Source organism: Pseudophryne corroboree, chromosome 6, assembly GCF_028390025.1.
Source record: "Pseudophryne corroboree isolate aPseCor3 chromosome 6, aPseCor3.hap2, whole genome shotgun sequence".
Classification (NCBI taxonomy): Eukaryota; Metazoa; Chordata; class Amphibia; order Anura; family Myobatrachidae; genus Pseudophryne; species Pseudophryne corroboree.
Genome location: NC_086449.1, coordinates 261668240 through 261690160, shown reverse-complemented (window position 1 = coordinate 261690160; position 21921 = coordinate 261668240). Strand labels below are relative to the sequence as shown.

At 47.5% G+C, this 21921-nt stretch overlaps 1 protein-coding gene across 4 annotated transcripts in view; it reads left to right on the top strand.

Annotated features, from left to right (window-relative positions):
• SH3GL3 (SH3 domain containing GRB2 like 3, endophilin A3) overlaps nucleotides 1-21921 on the top strand; it is a 223483-nt gene that overhangs the window by 160961 nt on the left and 40601 nt on the right. For 3 of the 4 annotated variants that reach the window (XM_063925952.1, XM_063925953.1, XM_063925950.1), the window contains one exon: nucleotides 4985-5164. In XM_063925952.1, the coding sequence (XP_063782022.1) occupies nucleotides 4985-5164 (180 nt within the window). The remainder of the gene's footprint in view (nucleotides 1-4984; nucleotides 5165-21921) is intronic. The other variant, XM_063925951.1, reaches the window with a different exon arrangement.

Here is a 21921-nt window from a genome sequence, read left to right as displayed (position 1 = left end):
TTTTGCAGGTCTCCTCACAGAATCGCAAGTGAAATAATTAGCTCCACCTGTGGACCTTTTAAAATGTGTCAGTGAGTAATTAATACACCTGTGCACCTGCTGGGTAACCTGCAAAACATGCACTGTGTGTGCCCCCGAGGACCGAGTTTGAGAACCTCTGGTCTAAAGACTAATTTCCTAACCATGGGGGTAATTCCAAGTTGATCGCAGCAGGGAAATTTTTAGCAGTTGGGCAAAACCATGTGCACTGCAGGGGGGACAGATATAACATTTGCAGAGAGAGTTAGATTTGGGTGGGTTATTTTGTTTCTGTGCAGGGTAAATACTGGCTGCTTTATTTTTACACTGCAATTTAGATTGCAGATTGAACTCACCCTACCCAAATCTATCTCTCGGCACATGTTATATCTGCCTCCCCTGCAGTGCACATGGTTTTGCCCAACTGCTAACAAAGTTCCTGCTGCGATCAACTCAGAATTACCCCCCATGTCATAAACAAAAAGTTCTTTACTTTGCTTTCATGTTAACATTGTTGATTGAGTTCATTAAAGGTAATCTTTCACGATCTGTAGTTCTATGAGTGGTTGGCAAACCTTTTGAGTCCTGTGTTAATCAGCTCACAGTTCATAAGATATTTGCAAAAATCATCTGTACATCTTTAGATGTGTGCAGAATATTACAATTCAATATGTCACTGTCCATATTGTGTGATAGCGTTGTACAATGAGGTGGGTTAATGATAGTTCGTTCCTTTAGTCTGTCCAGGGCTTTTACTTTGACAGTGACATAGGGACTGTACATTCTTAGCGGTTTGGCAAACCTGATCAAGTCCATTTGTTTGGTCACTGAGGAGGCATTCCTAGCACAATATGCATTACATAGCGAGTAAAGGGGGGTATTTAATTATGGTTGGTTTTTCACCTAGGCGAAAAAATTGCACTTTTGTAGCAGAACTGTGATTGCTATCTCAGAGGTTCTCAAACTCGGTCCTCAGGATCTTGAACAGGTCATGTTTTCCAGGTCACCTGTGGATCTTTCAACTGTGACAGCTGGTCATACACCTGTGCACCTGTTATATACTGTACTTACTGGTCTGGTGTTTCTCCCAAACCCAGTCCTCAGAACTCAAGTACACATTGTCCAAAGCATCTAGCTGGGCACAGAGAACTACTTGGCTAACTGACTAGATGCACAGACACTCGCGCCATGCGTAGTGAGGTCAGAATAGTAAATAGATCACATTTTGGGAGGCATTCAATTAGCTCAAATAATTTTGAAGCCAAAAATCCCCCTCCACTGCGTATTCAATTGCGGTCCATTTACGCCCCTTTTTAAGGCATTTTAGCCAATGCCTGTTCACTTTTTTTTTCAGCGAAAAGGCATTGTTGAAAAATGCCTTAAAAATCGTCGAAAACGGACCCATTTTTGCCAGCGCAGGTGTGAAAATATGTGGATCGACTATTCACATGTTTTTTGTTCCTGACGAATTTTTCGCCTAGGCAAAAAAACGGCCCTGCTATTGATTAGGGCGAGTCCCCATTTGCCCTAAAAAATTGCAAAAAGTGCAATTTAGAGGAAGAATTTGCTTTTGCACTCAACCTTGAATTAGGCCCACTGTATCTTATGGGCCCTACTCACTGGCCGAGGTGCCCGACGGCCGATACGGCCGACGAGCGACCCGGCGGCGGGGGGGGGGCAGTGACGGGGGGAGTGAAGCTTCTTCACTCCCCCCGTCACCCGGCTCCATAGACGTGCAGGCAAATATGGACGAGATCGTCCATATTGGCCTGCATGCACAGCCGACAGGAGACCAGCGATGAACGAGCGCGGGGACGCGCATCGTTCATCGCTTAAGTCTCCACACTGAAAGATATGAACGAGATCTCGTTCATTTATGAACGGGATCGTTCATATCTTTCAAAATATCGGCCAGTGTGTAGGGCCCATTAGTGAATGCTTTCAGGAATCTGACAATACATGATAGACACAGTGCATTATTAATCAAAATACTCCAGAAAATATGTGGCTCTGTTTATGCTTTGAATTTTAGCACTTGCAGTCTTATGGGCTGATTGACAGCCTGGTACTTCTGTACGTTGTATTGAACATGCTGTATTAACAGTGATATATTTAATATAATGTTGTGTATTGCTGTATAATAAGCCACCAACATTTCAGTATTTGAGGATACAGTGTAGAAGACATCTTATGCCTGTGTAATGTACTTTCAGGTATTGGTAAAGGTGGTGAGTCAGTGTAACGGAAGCTCTTTTCTATTTGGGGTGAATAAGCAAATATAGCATTTTGTTATTTTACATTGTGAACATATGTTGAGAAAGCACCGCATTATATATTCACCATAATAATAATAATCTGTGTTTTCATATATACTGTGTTTCTATACAAGTGAATTTAGAATCACTTGTTCTATTAATATCATTGGTCAATGGAACAGAGATGCATATGATAAAAAAAAATACTCAGTTGAGAGAGAAGAAAGAAATGCTTTGCTGGTTTTATATAAGTTTAAAGGTGTATTAATAAAGGTTATGTTTTATTATTTTCTATCTAGACCTCTAACATTAGTGACATAGTGGTGATACATTAAGCTATCAATCATTCCAGTGAGTGCCTCTACTTTTTTTCTTTTTTGTTCTTTCAAAGTATTTTTTAAACCTTTACTGTTTGGGAAATCAGGGGGCAGTTCCAGGCTACACACACAGGGGGCAGTGCTGGACTATAGAGCCACTGCGGGTAGAACCACAGACCCTCACCTTGGGACTGGACACTCCTCTTCTGGCCTTTCTTCCGAACTCCCAACCACCTCCAAACGGTCTCTCATCAATATGTCAAACAGGCATATTTAATTAGGTGCGAGTTTACCAAAAGGTAATGTTTTTACCGCAGGCGCAAGACTTTAGTTATTCAGTCAGGTGTGGGGTTTTGAATTTTTTTTGGAGCGATCAAGTTTTTTTTTAAAAGCCTCCAGAGCAGGTCTAATTTTTCCTTAAACCCTTATTATAAGGAAAAATTATCGGGGCTTGCTTCTGGACCCCTGTAGCTCCCCCCCCTAATTACTTACAGTATTAAGCAATTGGAAGTTTCCGATTAGTTTAAGTCCAATAAGTATTCAACTTCTGGCAGCGCTGTTCTCTTCTTCCACTTCTCAGTCATGCTGAATTCTTCCATCCGTCTGCAGAGTGTGAGAGTGATTCCTGTTGTGTGAGAAGTGTGTGTGTGAGAGTGATTCCTGGGGGGGGGGGGGGGGGGGGGGGGGTGTGTGTGTGTGTGTGTGTGTGTGTGTGTGTGTGTGTGTGTGTGTGTGTGTAGATAACCGTGCAGTAATGCATATCTGACCTTTGATACTCAATAACCTACCACACACCTAAATACATTTGCTACCTGCTGGACACACCTGCCCAGCCAGTCAGCCACCTCAGTAAGATGCATGAATACCCCCTTGCCAGCCACCTCCCTCTCACACACATGCCCCATCCACCTCAGTATGATACACAATTGCTCTTCCCTGACCCAGCCTCCTCCCTCTCACACACACATACTCAGCCCTGCCACAGCCATCTCCTCTCACACATATTCTTGTACTCTTGTCCCAACCATCTCCCTCACACACAGATATCCTACCGCTGCCCCAGCTACCTCAGTATGATACTTTTATCATAAGTGCCCTTCCCTGCCCCATCCCCCTACCTTTCAAACATATATCCGCCTGCCCCAGCCACCTCCTTCACACATATATACCATAGAGCTGCACCAGCCACCTCAGTATGATACATAAATACCCACTGGCCCCTCCACCTCACTCTCACATACATATACCCCAGCCATCTCACTTTCACAAACACAGTATACCCAGACCTGCCCCAGCCAGCTCCCTTTCACAAATATACCCCAGCTATGCCCCATCCACTTACCTCACACATACAGAATATGTTCCTGTCCCAGCCACCTCCCTTACACATATCTATTATAGCCCGGCCCCAGCCACCTCAGTATGACACAAAATTACCACCTGGCCTCTTCACAACACATGTACCCAAGCCATCTCCCTCTCACACATATACCCAGCCCTGTTCCAGCCATCTCCCTCTCACACATATATACCCTGCTCCAGCCACCTAAGTGTGATACATAAATAACCCCAACCCCTCCACCTCACTATCACACACACATAACTCATCCATCACACTCTCATACATATATACCCTGCCCTGTCCCAGCAATATCCCTTTCACACATATACGCAGCCCTGCATCTGTCCCAGTCACCTCTTATTCTGTCCTGGTAGTGGTTAGTCAAAGGGAGGGCAGCAAGGTCTGTCTGGGTCCAGTTCTGAGTTGGAGCTGGCCCGGTGCATGTGTGCTGCATGGGGTGACAGAGAGCAGGACTGCCAGATGTTGTATGAGAGGCAAGCAGCAGCAGTGATGCAGTGTCACTATGGTGCTCGGGGTGCACCGGGACTCGGTGCATAGGGTTTCTCTTCCTGCTGACTGCTAGTCTGTGCCGGGCTCCATCCCCGTCCCATCCATTCCTGCACATGTGCAGTCTGGATTCATGATGGTGCAGTGGGAAATCGAAGGAATTTATTTAACTTTGCAGGGCAGTGGGAGACTCTACAGTGAACTAGGAGTCTCCTGCAGGATGTTGGATGGAGGGTAACTACGAATAAATTAAGAGTATAACATGTAATTTGTGTTGCTCTTCATCTGATGTCTGACAGACATACACCAAGCCCATCTATTATATACCAATGGCATGACTAAAGTGTAACAGACTTGCCAACAAGCATTAATCCCAACTCTCTCTATTCTGTGTAAATGGTAGTTGGGTGGTGTTACGTACAAACGACTGCTCTAATCACTTTGCAACTGGCGTTTGATCACAGCATCCGTATATAAAGTAAGAATGATTAAATAACTGTACTCCCTCATATTAGTTACATTCCTAATAAACTCTTTTCTTACAGTATCATTTGAAAAAGCTGGAAGGCCGGCGCTTGGATTATGATTATAAGAAGAAGCGACAAGGGAAGATCTCAGATGAAGAAGTCCAACAGGCTGTGGAGAAATTTCATGAGTCTAAAGAACTGGCTGAGAGGAGTATGTTTCATTTTCTAGAAAATGATGTAAGTGTGGTATGTGCTGTGGTAAGTTTCTTGTTAATTCTTAACCTTCACACTGCTTTAAATGAGTTTCCTGTTTTGTATAGTGACATAATAAAGTTACATGGGGTTATTCAGTACGGATCGCAGTGTCCAGAAAATCCCAAATGTGCATGCACTGCGGCCGCACAGCATATGAGTTAGCACTCGGAGGGTTGCAATCACACTTTGAGTGACAGCGGTGTGCATTGGGGGGTGACGTTGCGGGAGCGTGGTTCGGCCAACACAGGTGTGGCTGGCCCATTTTCAGGGCGGCTGCATGACGGCGTGCGCAGCCGCTCTGATGAAAAAAATGGCGGCACTCCGCCTGCATACGCAGCCTGGCTGTGTATGTTAGGGGTTGTCATTAGATCTGGACTCAGCGATGCGACCGCAACTGTTTTGTGATCTCATCGATGGCCGACAATTAGCATACTACTTTTTAGCAGAATCTGCAACTGCACCTGAATAGGAGGGGAAATGGTAAGGGGGTCATTTATAGTTCTTATTAAAGGAGCAATTTACTGTCTTTCTTTTCTTACTGTAACTGTGTTGTTTGGTTTATTTTTTTTGTAACTGAATGGTTCACTCACTACACCACTGGCGGTGCAATCACTAAACATGCTTCAAAGAACAGTAGGTGAGATATGAGGTGATGTATTAGGTCCGCTACAGCTGCACTCGGCACAGGTTACCATTCCCAATTGTAGCCCACATGGATCGTAAAGTGTGAAAAAGTAAAAAGAAAATTTGGAAATAAATGTGAAAAACTCTTTTGTCGACCTTTTGAAATGTCGACCTAGTACATTTCGACCTAGTGACCCTGTTGGCCTAATGCGTGTCGACCAATAGTGGTTGACATAATGACCGTATCCCAGAAATCATACTACAAAATTTGAGTGTTGTGTTGATGTCTAGAGCACAGGGAAACTTGATGACTTGTCCATACACATTAGGGGGGAAATATAATAGGGTCCGAGTTTGCTGAGGTTTGGGACTTTGGCCAAGATTACCCATATTTCTCTTACGTCCTAGAGGATGCTGGGGACACCGTAAGGACCATGGGGTATAGACGGGCTCCGCAGGAGACATGGGCACTATAAAGAACTTTAGAATGGGTGTGCACTGGCTCCTCCCTCTATGCCCTCGTGGGACTGAGGAGAGAGAAGCAGACCTACTTAAGTGATAGGCTCTGCTTCTTAGGCTACTGGACACCATTAGCTCCAGAGGGAGTCGGAACGCAGATCTCCCCCCGCTGTTCGTCCCAGAGCCGCGCCGCCGTCCTCCTCACAGAGCCGGAAGATTGAAGCCGGGTGAGTATAAGAAGAAAAGAAGACTTCTAAGGCGGCAGAAGACTTCAGATCTTCCCTGAGGTAAGCGCGCAGCGGTAACGCTGCGCACCATTGCGCCCACACATTACACACACTACCAGGCACTGATGGGTGCAGGGGGGGCGCCCTGGGCAGCAATATAAACCTTTAAGTCTGGCAATATGGTTATAGGCTGTGGAGGCAGTAAGTGTATAAATCCCCCGCCAGTTTTACAAAATTGAGCGGGACCGAAGCCCGCCGCTGGAGGGGGCGGAGCTTGGTCCCTCAGCACTAACCAGCGCCATTTTCTCCACAGAGCAGTGCAGAGAAGCTGGCTCCCCGGACTCTCCCCTGCTGAACACGGTGACACAGGGCTGAAAAGAGGGGGGGGCACTTGTAAGGCGCAGTGAGTGTATTACACGATTTATTATATATTTCTCGGACGTCCTAGTGGATGCTGGGACTCCGTCAGGACCATGGGGATTAGCGGCTCCGCAGGAGACAGGGCACAAAAATAAAAGCTTTAGGACTAGGTGGTGTGCACTGGCTCCTCCCCTATGACCCTCCTCCAAGCCTCAGTTAGGTTTTTGTGCCCGTCCGAGCAGGGTGCAATCTAGGTGGCTCTCCTAAAGAGCTGCTTAGAAAAAGTTATTAGGTTTTTTATTTTCAGTGAGTCCTGCTGGCAACAGGCTCACTGCAACGAGGGACTTAGGGGAGAAGAAGTGAACTCACCTGCGTGCAGGATGGATTGGCTTCTTAGGCTACTGGACACCATAAGCTCCAGAGGGATCGAACACAGGCCCAGCCATGGAGTCCGGTCCCGGAGCCGCGCCGCCGACCCCCTTGCAGATGCCGAAAAGTGAAGAGGTCCAGAAACCGGCGGCAGAAGACTTTTCAGTCTTCATGAGGTAGCGCACAGCACTGCAGCTGTGCGCCATTGTTGTCAGCACACTTCACACCAGCGGTCACTGAGGGTGCAGGGCGCTGGGGGGGGGCGCCCTGGGCAGCAATGATAATACCTTGTTCTGGCTAAAAATACATCACATATAGCCCCTGGGGCTATATGGATGTATTTAACCCCTGCCAGGTCTCACAAACACCGGGAGAAGAGCCCGCCGAAATAGGGGGCGGGGCCTATCTCCTCAGCACACAGCGCCATTTTCCTGCACAGCTCCGCTGCGAGGAAGGCTCCCAGGACTCTCCCCTGCACTGCACTACAGAAACAGGGTAAAAAAAACAGAGAGGGGGGGCACTTTTTTGGCGATATTGATATATTAAGCTGCTATAAAGGAAACAACACTTCTGTAGGGTTGTTCCTATATATTTATAGCGCTTGGGTGTGTGCTGGCAAACTCTCCCTCTGTCTCCCCAAAGGGCTAGTGGGGTCCTGTCTTCGATAAGAGCATTCCCTGTGTGTCTGCTGTGTGTCGGTACGTGTGTGTCGACATGTATGAGGACGATGTTGGTGTGGAGGCGGAGCAATTGCCGGTAATGGTGATGTCACCCCCTAGGGAGTCGACACCGGAATGGATGGCTTTGTTTATGGAATTACGTGATAATGTCAGCACGTTACAAAAATCAGTTGACGACATGAGACGGCCGGCAAACCAGTTAGTACCTGTCCAGGCGTCTCAGACACCGTCAGGGGCTGTAAAACGCCCTTTACCTCAGTCGGTCGACACAGACCCAGACACGGACACCGAATCTAGTGTCGACGGTGAAGAAACAAACGTATTTTCCAGTAGGGCCACACGTTATATGATCACGGCAATGAAGGAGGCTTTGCATATCTCTGATACTGCAAGTACCACAAAAAGGGGTATTATGTGGGGTCTGAAAAAACTACCTGTAGTTTTTCCTGAATCAGAGGAATTGAATGAAGTGTGTGATGAAGCGTGGGTTAACCCCGATAGAAAACTGCTAATTTCAAAGAAGTTATTGGCATTATATCCTTTCCCGCCAGAGGTTAGGGCGCGCTGGGAAACACCCCCTAGGGTGGATAAGGCACTCACACGCTTATCAAAACAAGTGGCGTTACCGTCTCCTGAAACGGCCACCCTCAAGGATCCAGCTGATAGGAGGCTGGAAACTACCCTGAAAAGTATATACACTCATACTGGTGTTATACTGCGACCAGCCATCGCCTCTGCATGGATGTGCAGTGCTGGGGTGGTTTGGTCGGATTCCCTGACTGAAAATATTGATACCCTGGATAGGGACAGTATTTTATTGACTATAGAGCAATTAAAGGATGCTTTTCTTTATATGCGAGATGCTCAGAGGGATATTTGCACTCTGGCATCGAGAGTAAGTGCGATGTCCATATCTGCCAGAAGAAGTTTATGGACGCGACAGTGGTCAGGTGATGCGGATTCCAAACGGCATATGGAAGTATTGCCGTATAAAGGGGAGGAATTATTTGGGGTCGGTCTATCGGATTTGGTGGCCACGGCAACAGCCGGGAAATCCACCTTTTTACCTCAGGTCCCCTCCCAACAGAAAAAGACACCGTCTTTTCAGCCGCAGTCCTTTCGTTCCTATAAGAACAAGCGGGCAAAAGGACAGTCATATCTGCCCCGAGGCAAAGGAAAGGGTAAGAGAGTGCACCAAGCAGCTCCCTCCCAGGAGCAGAAGCCCTCCCCGGCTTCTGCAAAGCCCTCAGCATGACGTTGGGGCTTTACAAGCGGACTCAGGGGCGGTGGGGGGTCGACTCAAGAATTTCAGCGCACAGTGGGCTCACTCACAGGTGGACCCCTGGATCCTGCAGGTAGTATCTCAGGGTTACAGGTTGGAATTCGAGAAGTCTCCCCCTCGCCGGTTCCTAAAGTCTGCTCTGCCAACGTCTCCCTCAGACAGGGCGACGGTATTGGAAGCCATTCACAAGCTGTATTCTCAGCAGGTGATAGTCAAGGTACCCCTCCTACAACAGGGAAAGGGGTATTATTCCACACTATTTGTGGTACCGAAGCCGGACGGCTCGGTAAGACCTATTCTAAATCTGAAATCTTTGAACCTGTACATACAAAAATTCAAGTTCAAGATGGAGTCACTCAGAGCAGTGATAGCGAATCTGGAAGAAGGGGACTTTATGGTGTCCCTGGACATCAAGGATGCTTACCTGCATGTCCCAATTTGCCCTTCACATCAAGGGTACCTCAGGTTCGTGGTGCAAAACTGTCATTATCAGTTTCAGACGCTGCCGTTTGGATTGTCCACGGCACCTCGGGTCTTTACCAAGGTAATGGCCGAAATGATGTTTCTTCTGCGAAGAAAAGGCGTATTAATTATCCCTTACTTGGACGATCTCCTGATAAGGGCAAGGTCCAGAGAACAGCTGGGGGACGTAGTAGCACTAACCCAAGTAGTGCTGCAACAGCACGGGTGGATTCTGAATTTTCCAAAATCTCAATTGACCCCGACGACACGTCTGCTGTTCCTGGGAATGATTCTGGACACTGTTCAGAAAAAGGTGTTTCTTCCGGAGGAGAAAGCCAGGGAGTTATCCGAACTTGTCGGGAACCTCCTAAAACCAGGAAAAGTGTCTGTGCATCAATGCACAAGAGTCCTGGGAAAAATGGTGGCTTCTTACGAAGCGATTCCATTCGGCAGATTCCACGCACGAACTTTTCAGTGGGATCTGCTGGACAAATGGTCCGGATCGCATCTGCAGATGCATCAGCGGATAACTTTGTCTCCACGGACAAGGGTGTCTCTTCTGTGGTGGTTGCAGAGTGCTCATCTGTTAGAGGGCCGCAGATTCGGCATACAGGACTGGGTCCTGGTGACCACGGATGCCAGTCTGAGAGGCTGGGGAGCGGTCACACAGGGAAGAAACTTCCAGGGAGTGTGGTCAAGCCTGGAGATGTCTCTTCACATAAATATACTGGAGCTAAGAGCGATTTACAATGCTCTAAGCCTGGCAAAACCCCTGCTTCAGGGTCAGTCGGTGTTGATCCAGTCGGACAACATCACGGCAGTCGCCCACGTAAACAGACAGGGCGGCACAAGAAGCAGGAGGGCAATGGCAGAAGCTGCAAGGATTCTTCGCTGGGCGGAAGATCATGTGATAGCACTGTCAGCAGTGTTCATTCCGGGAGTGGACAACTGGGAAGCGGACTTCCTCAGCAGACACGATCTACACCCGGGAGAGTGGGGACTTCATCCAGAAGTCTTCCACATGATTGTGAACCGTTGGGAAAAACCAAAGGTGGATATGATGGCGTCCCGCCTCAACAAAAAACTGGACAGGTATTGCGCCAGGTCAAGAGACCCTCAGGCAATAGCTGTGGACGCTCTGGTAACACCGTGGGTGTTCCAGTCAGTGTATGTGTTTCCTCCTCTGCCTCTCATACCAAAAGTACTGAGAATTATACGGCAAAAGGGAGTAAGAACGATACTCGTGGCTCCGGATTGGCCAAGAAGAACTTGGTACCCGGAACTTCAGGAGATGCTCACGGAAGATCCGTGGCCTCTACCTCTAAGACGGGACCTGCTTCAGCAGGGACCGTGTCTATTCCAAGACTTACCGCGGCTGCGTTTGACGGCATGGCGGTTGAACGCCGAATTCTAAGGGAAAAAGGCATTCCGGAAGAGGTCATCCCTACCCTGGTAAAAGCCAGGAAGGAGGTGACTGCACAACATTATCACCGCATTTGGAGAAAATATGTTGCGTGGTGTGAGGCCAGGAAGGCCCCGACGGAGGAATTTCAACTGGGTCGATTCCTACATTTCCTGCAAACAGGATTGTCTATGGGCCTCAAATTAGGGTCCATTAAGGTTCAAATTTCGGCCCTGTCGATTTTCTTCCAGAAAGAATTGGCTTCAGTTCCTGAAGTCCAGACTTTTGTAAAAGGAGTACTACATATACAGCCCCCGGTTGTGCCCCCAGTGGCTCCGTGGGATCTTAATGTAGTTTTGGATTTTCTCAAATCCCATTGGTTTGAGCCACTCAAATCGGTGGATTTGAAATATCTTACATGGAAAGTAACCATGCTACTGGCCCTGGCTTCAGCCAGGAGAGTGTCAGAATTGGCGGCTTTATCGTATAAAAGCCCATATCTGATTTTCCATTCGGACAGGGCAGAACTGCGGACGCGTCCTCAGTTTCTGCCTAAGGTGGTTTCAGCGTTTCACCTGAACCAGCCTATTGTGGTGCCTGCGGCTACTAGCGATTTGGAGGATTCCAAGTTGCTGGACGTTGTCAGGGCATTGAAAATATATATTTCAAGGACGGCTGGAGTCAGAAAATCTGACTCGCTGTTTATACTGTATGCACCCAACAAGCTGGGTGCTCCTGCTTCTAAGCAGACGATTGCTCGTTGGATTTGTAGCACAATTCAACTTGCACATTCTGTGGCAGGCCTGCCACAGCCTAAATCTATCAAGGCCCATTCCACAAGGAAGGTGGGCTCATCTTGGGCGGCTGCCCGAGGGGTCTCGGCATTACAACTCTGCCGAGCAGCTACGTGGTCGGGGGAGAACACGTTTGTAAAATTCTACAAATTTGATACCCTGGCTAAAGAGGACCTGGAGTTCTCTCATTCGGTGCTGCAGAGTCATCCGCACTCTCCCGCCCGTTTGGGAGCTTTGGTATAATCCCCATGGTCCTGACGGAGTCCCAGCATCCACTAGGACGTCAGAGAAAATAAGATTTTACTTACCGATAAATCTATTTCTCGTAGTCCGTAGTGGATGCTGGGCGCCCATCCCAAGTGCGGATTGTCTGCAATACTTGTACATAGTTATTGTTACAAAAATATCGGGTTGTTATTGTTGTGAGCCGTCTGTTCAGAGGCTCCTACGTTTGTCATACTGTTAACTGGGTTCAGATCACAAGTTGTACGGTGTGATTGGTGTGGCTGGTATGAGTCTTACCCGGGATTCAAAATCCTTCCTTATTGTGTACGCTCGTCCGGGCACAGTATCCTAACTGAGGCTTGGAGGAGGGTCATAGGGGGAGGAGCCAGTGCACACCACCTAGTCCTAAAGCTTTTATTTTTGTGCCCTGTCTCCTGCGGAGCCGCTAATCCCCATGGTCCTGACGGAGTCCCAGCATCCACTACGGACTACGAGAAATAGATTTATCGGTAAGTAAAATCTTATTAAAAGCGCTATTATCTGGGAATTCTGTTTCCAGTGTCGGTTGGCGCTGGGTGTGTGCTGGCATACTATCTCTCAGTTACCCATCAAGGCCCTTAGGAGAGACAATCTCCTTATAGATATATCCCTGTGTGTGTGGGGGTGTCGGTACACGTGTGTTGGCATGTCTGAAGCGGAAGGCTCCTCTAAGGAGGAGATGGAGCAGATGATTGTGGTGTCTCCGTTGACAACGCCGACTCATGATTGGGTGGACATGTGGAATGTTTTAAATGCAAATGTGAACTTATTACATAAGAGAATGGACAAAGCAGAGTCCAGGGAAAAGGCAGGGAGTCAATCCACGGATTGGACTGTGTCACAGGGCCCTTCAGGGTCTCAAAAGCGTCCCCTATCCCAAATAGCAGACACTGATATCGACACGGATTCTGACTCCAGTGTCGACTACGATGATGTGAGGTTACACCCAAGGGTGGCCAAAAGTATTCATTTATATGATTATTGCAATAAAAGATGTTTTGCATATCACAGAGGACCCCTCTGTCCCTGACACGAGGGTGCGCATGTATAAGGAAAAGAAACCTGAGGTAACCTTTCCCCCGTCTCATGAGCTGAATGAGTTATTTGAAAAAGCTTGGGAAACTCCAGACAAAAAACTGCAGATTCCCAAGAGGATTCTTATGGCGTATCCTTTCCCAGCACAGGACAGGGTACGCTGGGAATCCTCACTCAGGGTGGACAAGGCTTTAACGCGCCTGTCCAAGAAGGTGGCGCTACCGTCTCCAGACACGGCAGCCCTCAAGGATCCTGCTGATCGCAGACAAGAAAATACCTTAAAATCTATTTATACGCATACGGGTGCTTTACTCAGACCGGCAATAGCATCGGCATGGGTATGTAGCGCAGTTGCAGCTTGGACAGATAACTTGTCAGCTGACCTTGATACCCTAGACATGGATACCATTTTATTGACCTTAGGTCACATTAAAGACGCAGTCTTATATATGAGAGACGCTCAAAGAGACGTTGGGCTGCTAGGTTTGAGAGCTAACGCCATGGCGATTTCTGCTAGGCGAGCCCTGTGGACCCGCCAATGGACGGGTGATGTCGATTCAAAGAAGCATATGGAGGTTTTACCATACAAAGGTGAAGTTTTATTTGGGGAAGGTCTCGCGGACCTGGTTGCCACAGCTACCGCGGGTAAATCTACTTTTTTGCCTTTTGTTCCCCCACAGCAAAAGAAAGCTACACAATATCAGATGCAGTCCTTTCGGTCGCATAAGTCCAGAAGAGGTCGGGGCTCATCCTTCCTCGCCAGAGGTAAGGGTAGAGGGAAGAGAACACCTGCTTCGGCTAGGTCCCAGGAGCAGAAGTCCTCCCCGGCTTCTACTAAATCCACTGCATGACGCTGAGGCTCCACTGAGGGAGTCCGCGCCGGTGGGGGCACGTCTTCGACTCTTCAGCCACGTCTGGGTTCAGTCAGACGTGGATCCTTGGGCGATGGATATTGTATCCCAAGGATACAAACTGGAATTCGAAGAGGTGCCCCCTCGCCGATTTTTCAAGTCGGCCTTGCTAGCTTCTTCCCCAGAGAGGGAAGTAGTGTTAGCTGCAATTCAAAAGCTGTGTCAGCTGCAATTCAAAAGCTGTGTCAACAGCAAGTGATTGTCAAGGTTCCTCTAGTCCAACAGGGAAAAGGATACTATTTGACCCTGTTTGTGGTCCCGAAGCCGGATGGCTCGGTCAGACCCATTTTAAATCTAAAATCCCTAAACCTGTACTTGAAAAAGTTCAAATTCAAGATGGAATCGCTCCGGGCTGTGATCTCCAGTCTGGAAGGTGGGGATTTTATGGTGTCACTCGACATAAAGGATGCATACCTTCATGTCCCCATATATCCTCCTCATCAGGCGTACCTGAGATTCGCTGTACAGGACAGTCATTACCAGTTTCAGACGTTGCCGTTTGGGCTTTCCACAGCCCAGAGGATTTTCACCAAGGTGATGGCGGAGATGATGATGCTCCTGCGCAGGCAGGGAGTCACAATTATCCCATACTTGGACGATCTCCTGATAAAAGCAAGATCGAGAGATCAATTGCAGAAGAGCGTGTCGCTCTCCCTGAGAGTGCTACAACAACACGGTTGGATTCTCAATCTGCCAAAGTCACAATTGATTCCAACGACCCGACTATCATTCCTAGGCATGATTCTGGATACGGAACAGAAGAGGGTTTTTCTCCCGATGGAAAAAGCCCAGGACCTCCAGAACATGGTCAGAGACTTGCTAAAACCAAAAAGAGTGTCTGTTCATCAATGCACTCGAGTTCTGGGGAAAATGGTGGCAGCCTACAAGGCCATCCCCTTCGGCAGGTTTCATGCAAGGACGTTTCAGTGGGACCTCCTGGACAAGTGGTCCGGGTGCCATCTACTGATACATCAAAAGATAAGCCTGTCCCCCAGGGCCAGGGTGTCTCTCCTGTGGTGGCTGCAAAGTGCTCACCTTCTAGAGGGTCGCAGGTTCGGCATTCAAGACTGGGTTCTGGTGACCACGGACGCGAGCCTCCGAGGATGGGGAGCAGTCACACGAGGAAGAAATTTTCAAGGGCTATGGTCAAGCCAGGAGGCTTGTCTACACATCAACATTCTGGAATTGAGGGCCATATACAACGGCCTACGACAAGCGGAGAATCTTCTTCGTGACTTACCGGTTCTGATTCAATCGGACAACGTCACAGCCGTGGCTCATGTAAACCGCCAAGGCGGGACAAGGAGCAGAGTGGCAATGGCAGAAGCCACTAGGATTCTTCGCTGGGCGGAAAATCACGTAACCGCGCTGTCAGCGGTCTTCATTCCGAGAGTGGACAACTGGGAAGCAGACTTCCTCAGCAGACATGATCTCCATCCAGGAGAGTGGTGACTTCATCAAGAAGTTTTTACAGAGATAACAAGTCTTTGGGGAATTCCTCACATAGACATGATGGCGTCACGCCTCAACAAGAAGCTTCGGAGGTATTGTGCCAGGTCAAGAGACCCTCAGGCAGTAGCGGTGGACGCCCTGGTGACACCTTGGGTGTTTCAGTCGGTCTGTGTGTTCCCCCCTCTTCCTCTCATCTCAAAAATATTAAGAATCATAAAACAAAAAAGAGTGAAAACAATACTCATTGTTCCAGATTGGCCTCGAAGGGCCTGGTATTCAGATCTTCAGGAGATGCTCACAGAAGATCCATGGCCTCTTCCTCTCAGGGAGGACCTGTTGCAACAGGGGCCCTGCGTGTTCCAAGACTTACCGCGGTTACGTTTGACGGCATGGCGGTTGAACACCGAATCCTAGCTGGGAAAGGTTTTCCGGAGGAAGACATCCCTACTCTGATAAAGGCTAGGAAGGAGGTGACGGCAAAACATTATCACCGTATCTGGAGGAAGTATGTTTCTTGGTGTGAAGCCAGGAATGCTCCTACGGAAGATTTCCATCTGGGCCGTTTTCTCCACTTTCTACAGACAGGAGTGGATATGGGCCTAAAATTAGGCTCCATTAAGGTACAGATTTCGGCCCTGTCTATTTTCTTTCAGAAGGAATTGGCTTCTCTCCCAGAAGTCCAGACTTTTGTAAAGGGAGTGCTGCACATCCAGCCTCCTTTTGTGCCCCCGGTGGCACCTTGGGACCTTAACGTGGTGTTACGGTTTCTGAAGTCTCACTGGTTTGAACCTCTTCAAACGGTTGAATTGAAATTTCTCACTTGGAAGGTGGTCATGTTGTTGGCCTTGGCATCTGCAAGGCGGGTGTCCGAATTGGCGGCCTTGTCTCACAAGAGCCCCTATTTGACTTTCCATGTGGATAGAGCAGAGTTGAGGACTCGTCCTCAATTTTTGCCTAAGGTGGTTTCTTCATTTCATATGAACCAACCTATTGTGGTGCCTGTGGCTACGGGTGACTTGGAGGATTCCAAGTCCCTGGATGTAGTCAGGGCCTTAAAAATCTATGTAGCCAGGACGGCTCGGGTTAGGAAAACAGAAGCACTGTTTGTGTCCTGTATGCAGCCAACAAAGTTGGCGCTCCTGCTTCGAAGCAGACTATTGCTCGCTGGATCTGTAACACGATTCAGCAGGCTCATTCTACGGCAGGATTGCCGTTTCCAAATTCGGTAAAGGCCCATTCCACTAGGAAGGTGGCCTTTTCTTGGGCGGCTGCCCGAGGCGTCTCGGCTTTACAGCTTTGCCGAGCAGCTACCTGGTCAGGTTCAAACACTTTTGCAAAGTTCCATAAGTTTGATACCCTGGCTGATGAAGACCTTGCGTTTGCTCAGTCGGTGCTGCAGAGTCGTCCGCACTCTCCCGCCCGGTCTGGAGCTTTGGTATAAACCCCATGGTCCTTACGGAGTCCCCAGCATCCTCTAGGACGTAAGAGAAAATAAGATTTTAAACCTACCGGTAAATCTTTTTCTCCTAGTCCGTAGAGGATGCTGGGTGCCCGTCCCAGTGCGGACATATTTCTGCAAGGCTTGTATATAGTTGTTGCTTACATAAGGGTTATGTTACAGTTGAGATCATTTTTTAGCTGATACTGTTTTGTTCATACTGTTAACTGGTTGCGTATAGCCCGGGTTATACGGCGTGGATGGTGTGGGCTGGTATGAATCTTGTCCTTAGATCAGTGGTTTCCAAACTTTTTTGAATCACGGCACCCTAGAATATCAGAATTTTTTTCACGGCACCCCTAGGCCAAAAATTCTTAGAGAAATTTAGAAAGAAATATTACATTAATTAGATCGCGTTTATATGTCATCCTTAGGGTCAGTTATGTGGTGAGGAACAAGATTTGCTTCTGTTTGACCACATATTTTATGACTGGCAGCCACCAGCACTGGTTTTGTCTATTATATTGACCATGAATAATTTGAATTGGTCCTGGACCACCAACCCAGGGCACCCCTGCAAGTATCCCGAGGCACCCCAGGGAGCCACGGCACACAGTTTGGGAACCTCTGCCTTAGATTAACAAAATCCTTTCCTCGTATTGTCCTTCTCCTCTGGGCACAGTTTCTCTAACTGAGGTCTGGAGGAGGGGCATAGAGGGAAGAGCCAGTGCACACCCATTCTAAAGTTCTTTATAGTGCCCTTGTCTCCTGCGGAGCCCGTCTATACCCCATGGTTCTTACGGAGTCCCCAGCATCCTCTACGAACTAGGAGAAAAAGATTTACCGGTAGGTTTAAAATCTTATTTTTTACAGCGTCAATCATTTTACAAGGCAAAATTAACCCACTAAGGGGGCATATTTATTAAAGTGCGAGTTTTTAGAAGTACAAATGTTGCCCATTGCATCCAATCAGATTCAACGTTTCATTTATCTAGCAGCTTCTAGAGAGAATAGTTAGACTCTGATTGGTTGCTATGAGCAACATCACCAGTTCTAATAACCCGCACTTTAGTAAATATACCCTTAAGTCTCTGGTGATCCCTGGTGCCTTTATCACAAGCATTATAATGGGGTAGTCTGCAAAACAAAGTAAAAAATAAATAAAATAAAACCAGCTAGAGGATCCTCTGTCTGCTGCTCCATAAGGTGTGGCCATGACTTGTACGGAACAGCTCATGGAATAGAAGTTGTACCACACAGTGGGGTAGATGCCATCCTATCACATAGCCCTGACTAGGATTAAACTGAGGTCTGTCAGATAAGTGTCCTTAACCATGGGCTTCATGTTCATATTCACTTCAGTTCAGTAGGTGCTAGATTGTACATCTCAGTCTAGTTATTCAGTGAATGTGAGGTGTGCGTCGGAGAAACACATACTAGAATCTGCTCAGATTAGGACGTGTAGGCATATAAAGTTGCAGCTGGATTGATGAGCTAAGCAGTACCAGAGTATCAGGGGTATCAATTAAAATTGAATACAATGACTATTGGAATGTTAAGCTGTTAAAGTGATAGTTTGTTGCTTAAAGTAAGTTATGGATAAAATGAATTGAAACAAGGGATGTATTTAAATAAAAATATATTCCTGCTATAATGACTTTTTTTTGTACTCTGGCCCTGATTCCTGTCCTGTTGGCTTCGTCCTGCCTGTTAGCAGATGGTCAGCACAGTGACTAAGTAAGAATGCAAAGGGTCAGCACTGAGCTCAGAGACTTGTTCTGGCTTTCCTGAACATGTCTCTGTCATCCCTATTCCCCTCTATCTCAGCTTATATTTACCATCTCCACCCCTAGTATTTGGCTCTTCTTACCCAACATACTGTATGACCTATTGACCTTCAGCAGCTTCCGTTTCATTGGTCCTGCTTTGTGGAAGGAAAGGAGGGGCTGAGTAAATGTAAAGGGTAAATACCTGTAATTGGGGACTATCATACAGACATTTGTGTTATCCTGCCCTATGAAATCCTAAATACAACATTGTGAAAAACTCACTAGCTATACTGTGTTTTCTAAGTAATATACAGCATTTATTTGTATGCTAATGGATGTTTTTCTTTATCATTGGCTTTTGCAGCCTTTTTTCTGTGCTCCTTTCAGTTTGATAGCAGGCAGAAATTGCAGGTGATGGCTATTTATTAATCTCATCCATTGTATCCTCATACTAGGAGGAGAGAGGAAGCTCAAGAAAGACTGTAGACATGGCAGGTCCTTAGCCTGCCAGTAAAAAAGTGTGGTGTGGATGGCATCAAGGCTCTTGTGTCCACAAATAATACTATAGAGAGGATGTTTGCTATTGTTATATACAAGGAGGTTTAGGTGGAGGCTTTAGCAATACGTAGTCATGGTGGAACTACCTCTGTACTGGGAGAGTGTGGCTGTGGCTCTGGGACCCAGATGTGATAGTTATCGTTAGTATGTCATTTATACAGCCACTCATATCTCATAGTGCAGTGGAGCCCCAACAGAAAGACACAGCAAAGGAAGCAGGGGCAGCACATCACCACCTCCCCTCACTCCTAGAAAAGAAGTCCTCCTTGTTTTTAACTTTTGTGTAATAAAATCAGAATTGTTACAAGCAGAGCCGGCCCTAACCAATCTGATGCCCTAGGCAAGATTTTGGCTGGTGCCCCCTAGCACCACCGCTAGTTCTGCAGGAAATGTCTGGCATGAGTCAGCTGGCAGCTCTGCTAAAGTCAGGCGCCTTTTGTTTATGAAAATGCATCTTATTTGCATTACTATGTGGCTAGGATGCACAAGCAGCTTCTGATTAAAATGATATGCAGCATGCCTATATTCTGTGTGCGACTGTGTCTATATCTGCATACGAAATGCTACATTACAGTGATTTTCAGGAATACACACAACGTAGCATTTTGTATGCAGATACAGCCGCAGCCACACACAGAATATAGGCATGCCGCATATCATTTTAATCAGCAGAAGCTGCTGGTGCCCCTAAGCATACCAAATGCCCTAGGCATTTGCCTAGTTTGCCTATGCCTAAGGCCGGCTCTGGTTACAAGACAAATACAGTACAAGTGACCTGACTTGGTCAGACAACTGATTTACATAGTAGCTGTATTATGCATCCACTCCCTGCCTCTGTCTTCCTCTGCATGCATAATAATGAGCTAATTAAATTAAACATTCATGAGCACTCTTGACCTGCCTCCATTAGGGTGCTTACATATACTGTATTTCCATCACAGTCCAACAATTGTGATAAAAAGCAGAGCTACAGGTAGAATTAAAATCCGAGATTAGATTTTAGACTTTTCTTACCCCCAACCAGTGACCCTGGATTCCAAAATAGATATTTCGCTTTCATCCTAGAGGATGCTGGGGACTCCAAAAGGACCATGGGGTATAGACGAGATCCGCAGGAGCTTGGGCACACTGAAAAGACTTTGACTGGGTGTGAACTGGCTACTCCCTCTATGCCCCTCCTCCAGACCTCAGTTAGACTTTGTTCCCAGGACTGACTGGACACTCACTAGGGGAGCTCTCCTGAGTTTCTCTAGAAAAGACTTTTAGGTTTTTTATTTTCAGGGAGACCTGCTGGCTACAGGCTCCCTGCATCGAGGGACTGAGGGGAGAGAAGTCAGACCTACTTCTACTTAGTTAAGGGGTCTGCTTCTTAGGCTACTGGACACCATTAGCTCCAGAGGGTTCGATCACTTGGTTCGCCTAGCTGCTTGTTCCCGGAGCCGCGCTGTCACCCCCTCACAGAAGCCAGAAGAAAGAAGCCGGGTGAGTATGCAGAAGGCAGAAGACTTCAGTGACGGCAGAAGACTTCAGCAACGAGGTACAGCACAGCGGTAGTGCTGCGCTCCATGCTCCCACCACACACTTCACCAACGGCACTCACAGGGTGCAGGGCGCTGGGGGGGGGGGGGGGAGATATTTGGTGCATAATTATTGTAGTTACAAGCAGCGCTTTACACATATATTGTTTGGTGGGATATACGGGCGCTGGGGTGTGAGCTGGCATACTCCCTCTGTGTTTCTCTATCCAGGCTTCCTTGTGGGTCTGTCCCCTAGCTGAGGCAGTGTGTGTGTGTGTGTGTGTCGGTACTACGTGTCTGCATGTCTGAAGCTGAGTGTTACTCCCTGAAGGAGGTTGCTGGGGGCGCAGATGCGGGTCTCGAGTTGGCTCTGTCGGCACAGACGACACCTGATTTACTTACAATGTTATGTACACTTAATACAAATGTGGCCTCATTGTCTAAAAGATTAGATAAATCGGAGTCTCAGACACAGGTGTGGAGGAAATCCATGGAGGATGCTTTGTCTCAGGTGCAGACCCCATCAGGGTCGCAAAAGTGGTCGTTTACCCAGTTGGTAGATACGGATACCGACACGGATTCTGATTCCGATGTCGACTTCACTGAGGCTGCTTTACACCCACGGTTAGTTAAGAGTATTCAGTACATGATTGTGGCTATTAAAGATGTTTTACATATTTCTGACGAACCTGCGGTGCAGGAAACAAGGATTTGTTTGTTCAAAGGGAAAAAAACTGAGGTGAAGTTTCCCCCCTCTCATGAAATGAATACTCTTTGTGAAAAGGCTTGGGAGTCGCCAGACAAGAGGTGGCAGATTCCCAAGAGAATTTTCATGGCGTATCCTTTCCCCTCTGATGACAGGGAAAAATGGGAGTCGTCTCCAAATGTCGACAAGGCTCTATCCCGTTTGTCTAAGAAGGTGACGCTTCCGTCCCCTGACACGGCAGCTCTCAAGGATCCAGCGGATCGCAAGCTGGAGACGTCTCTGAAGTCCATTTTCTCTAATACGGGTGCATTGCTCAGACCTGCTGTGGCGTCGGTATGGGTGAGTAGTGCTATTGCTAAATGGGCTGAGAATTTAGCTGCTGATATGGATACCCTTGATAAAGATAATGTTCTTTTGACTCTTGGTTATATCAAGGACGCTGCAGATTACC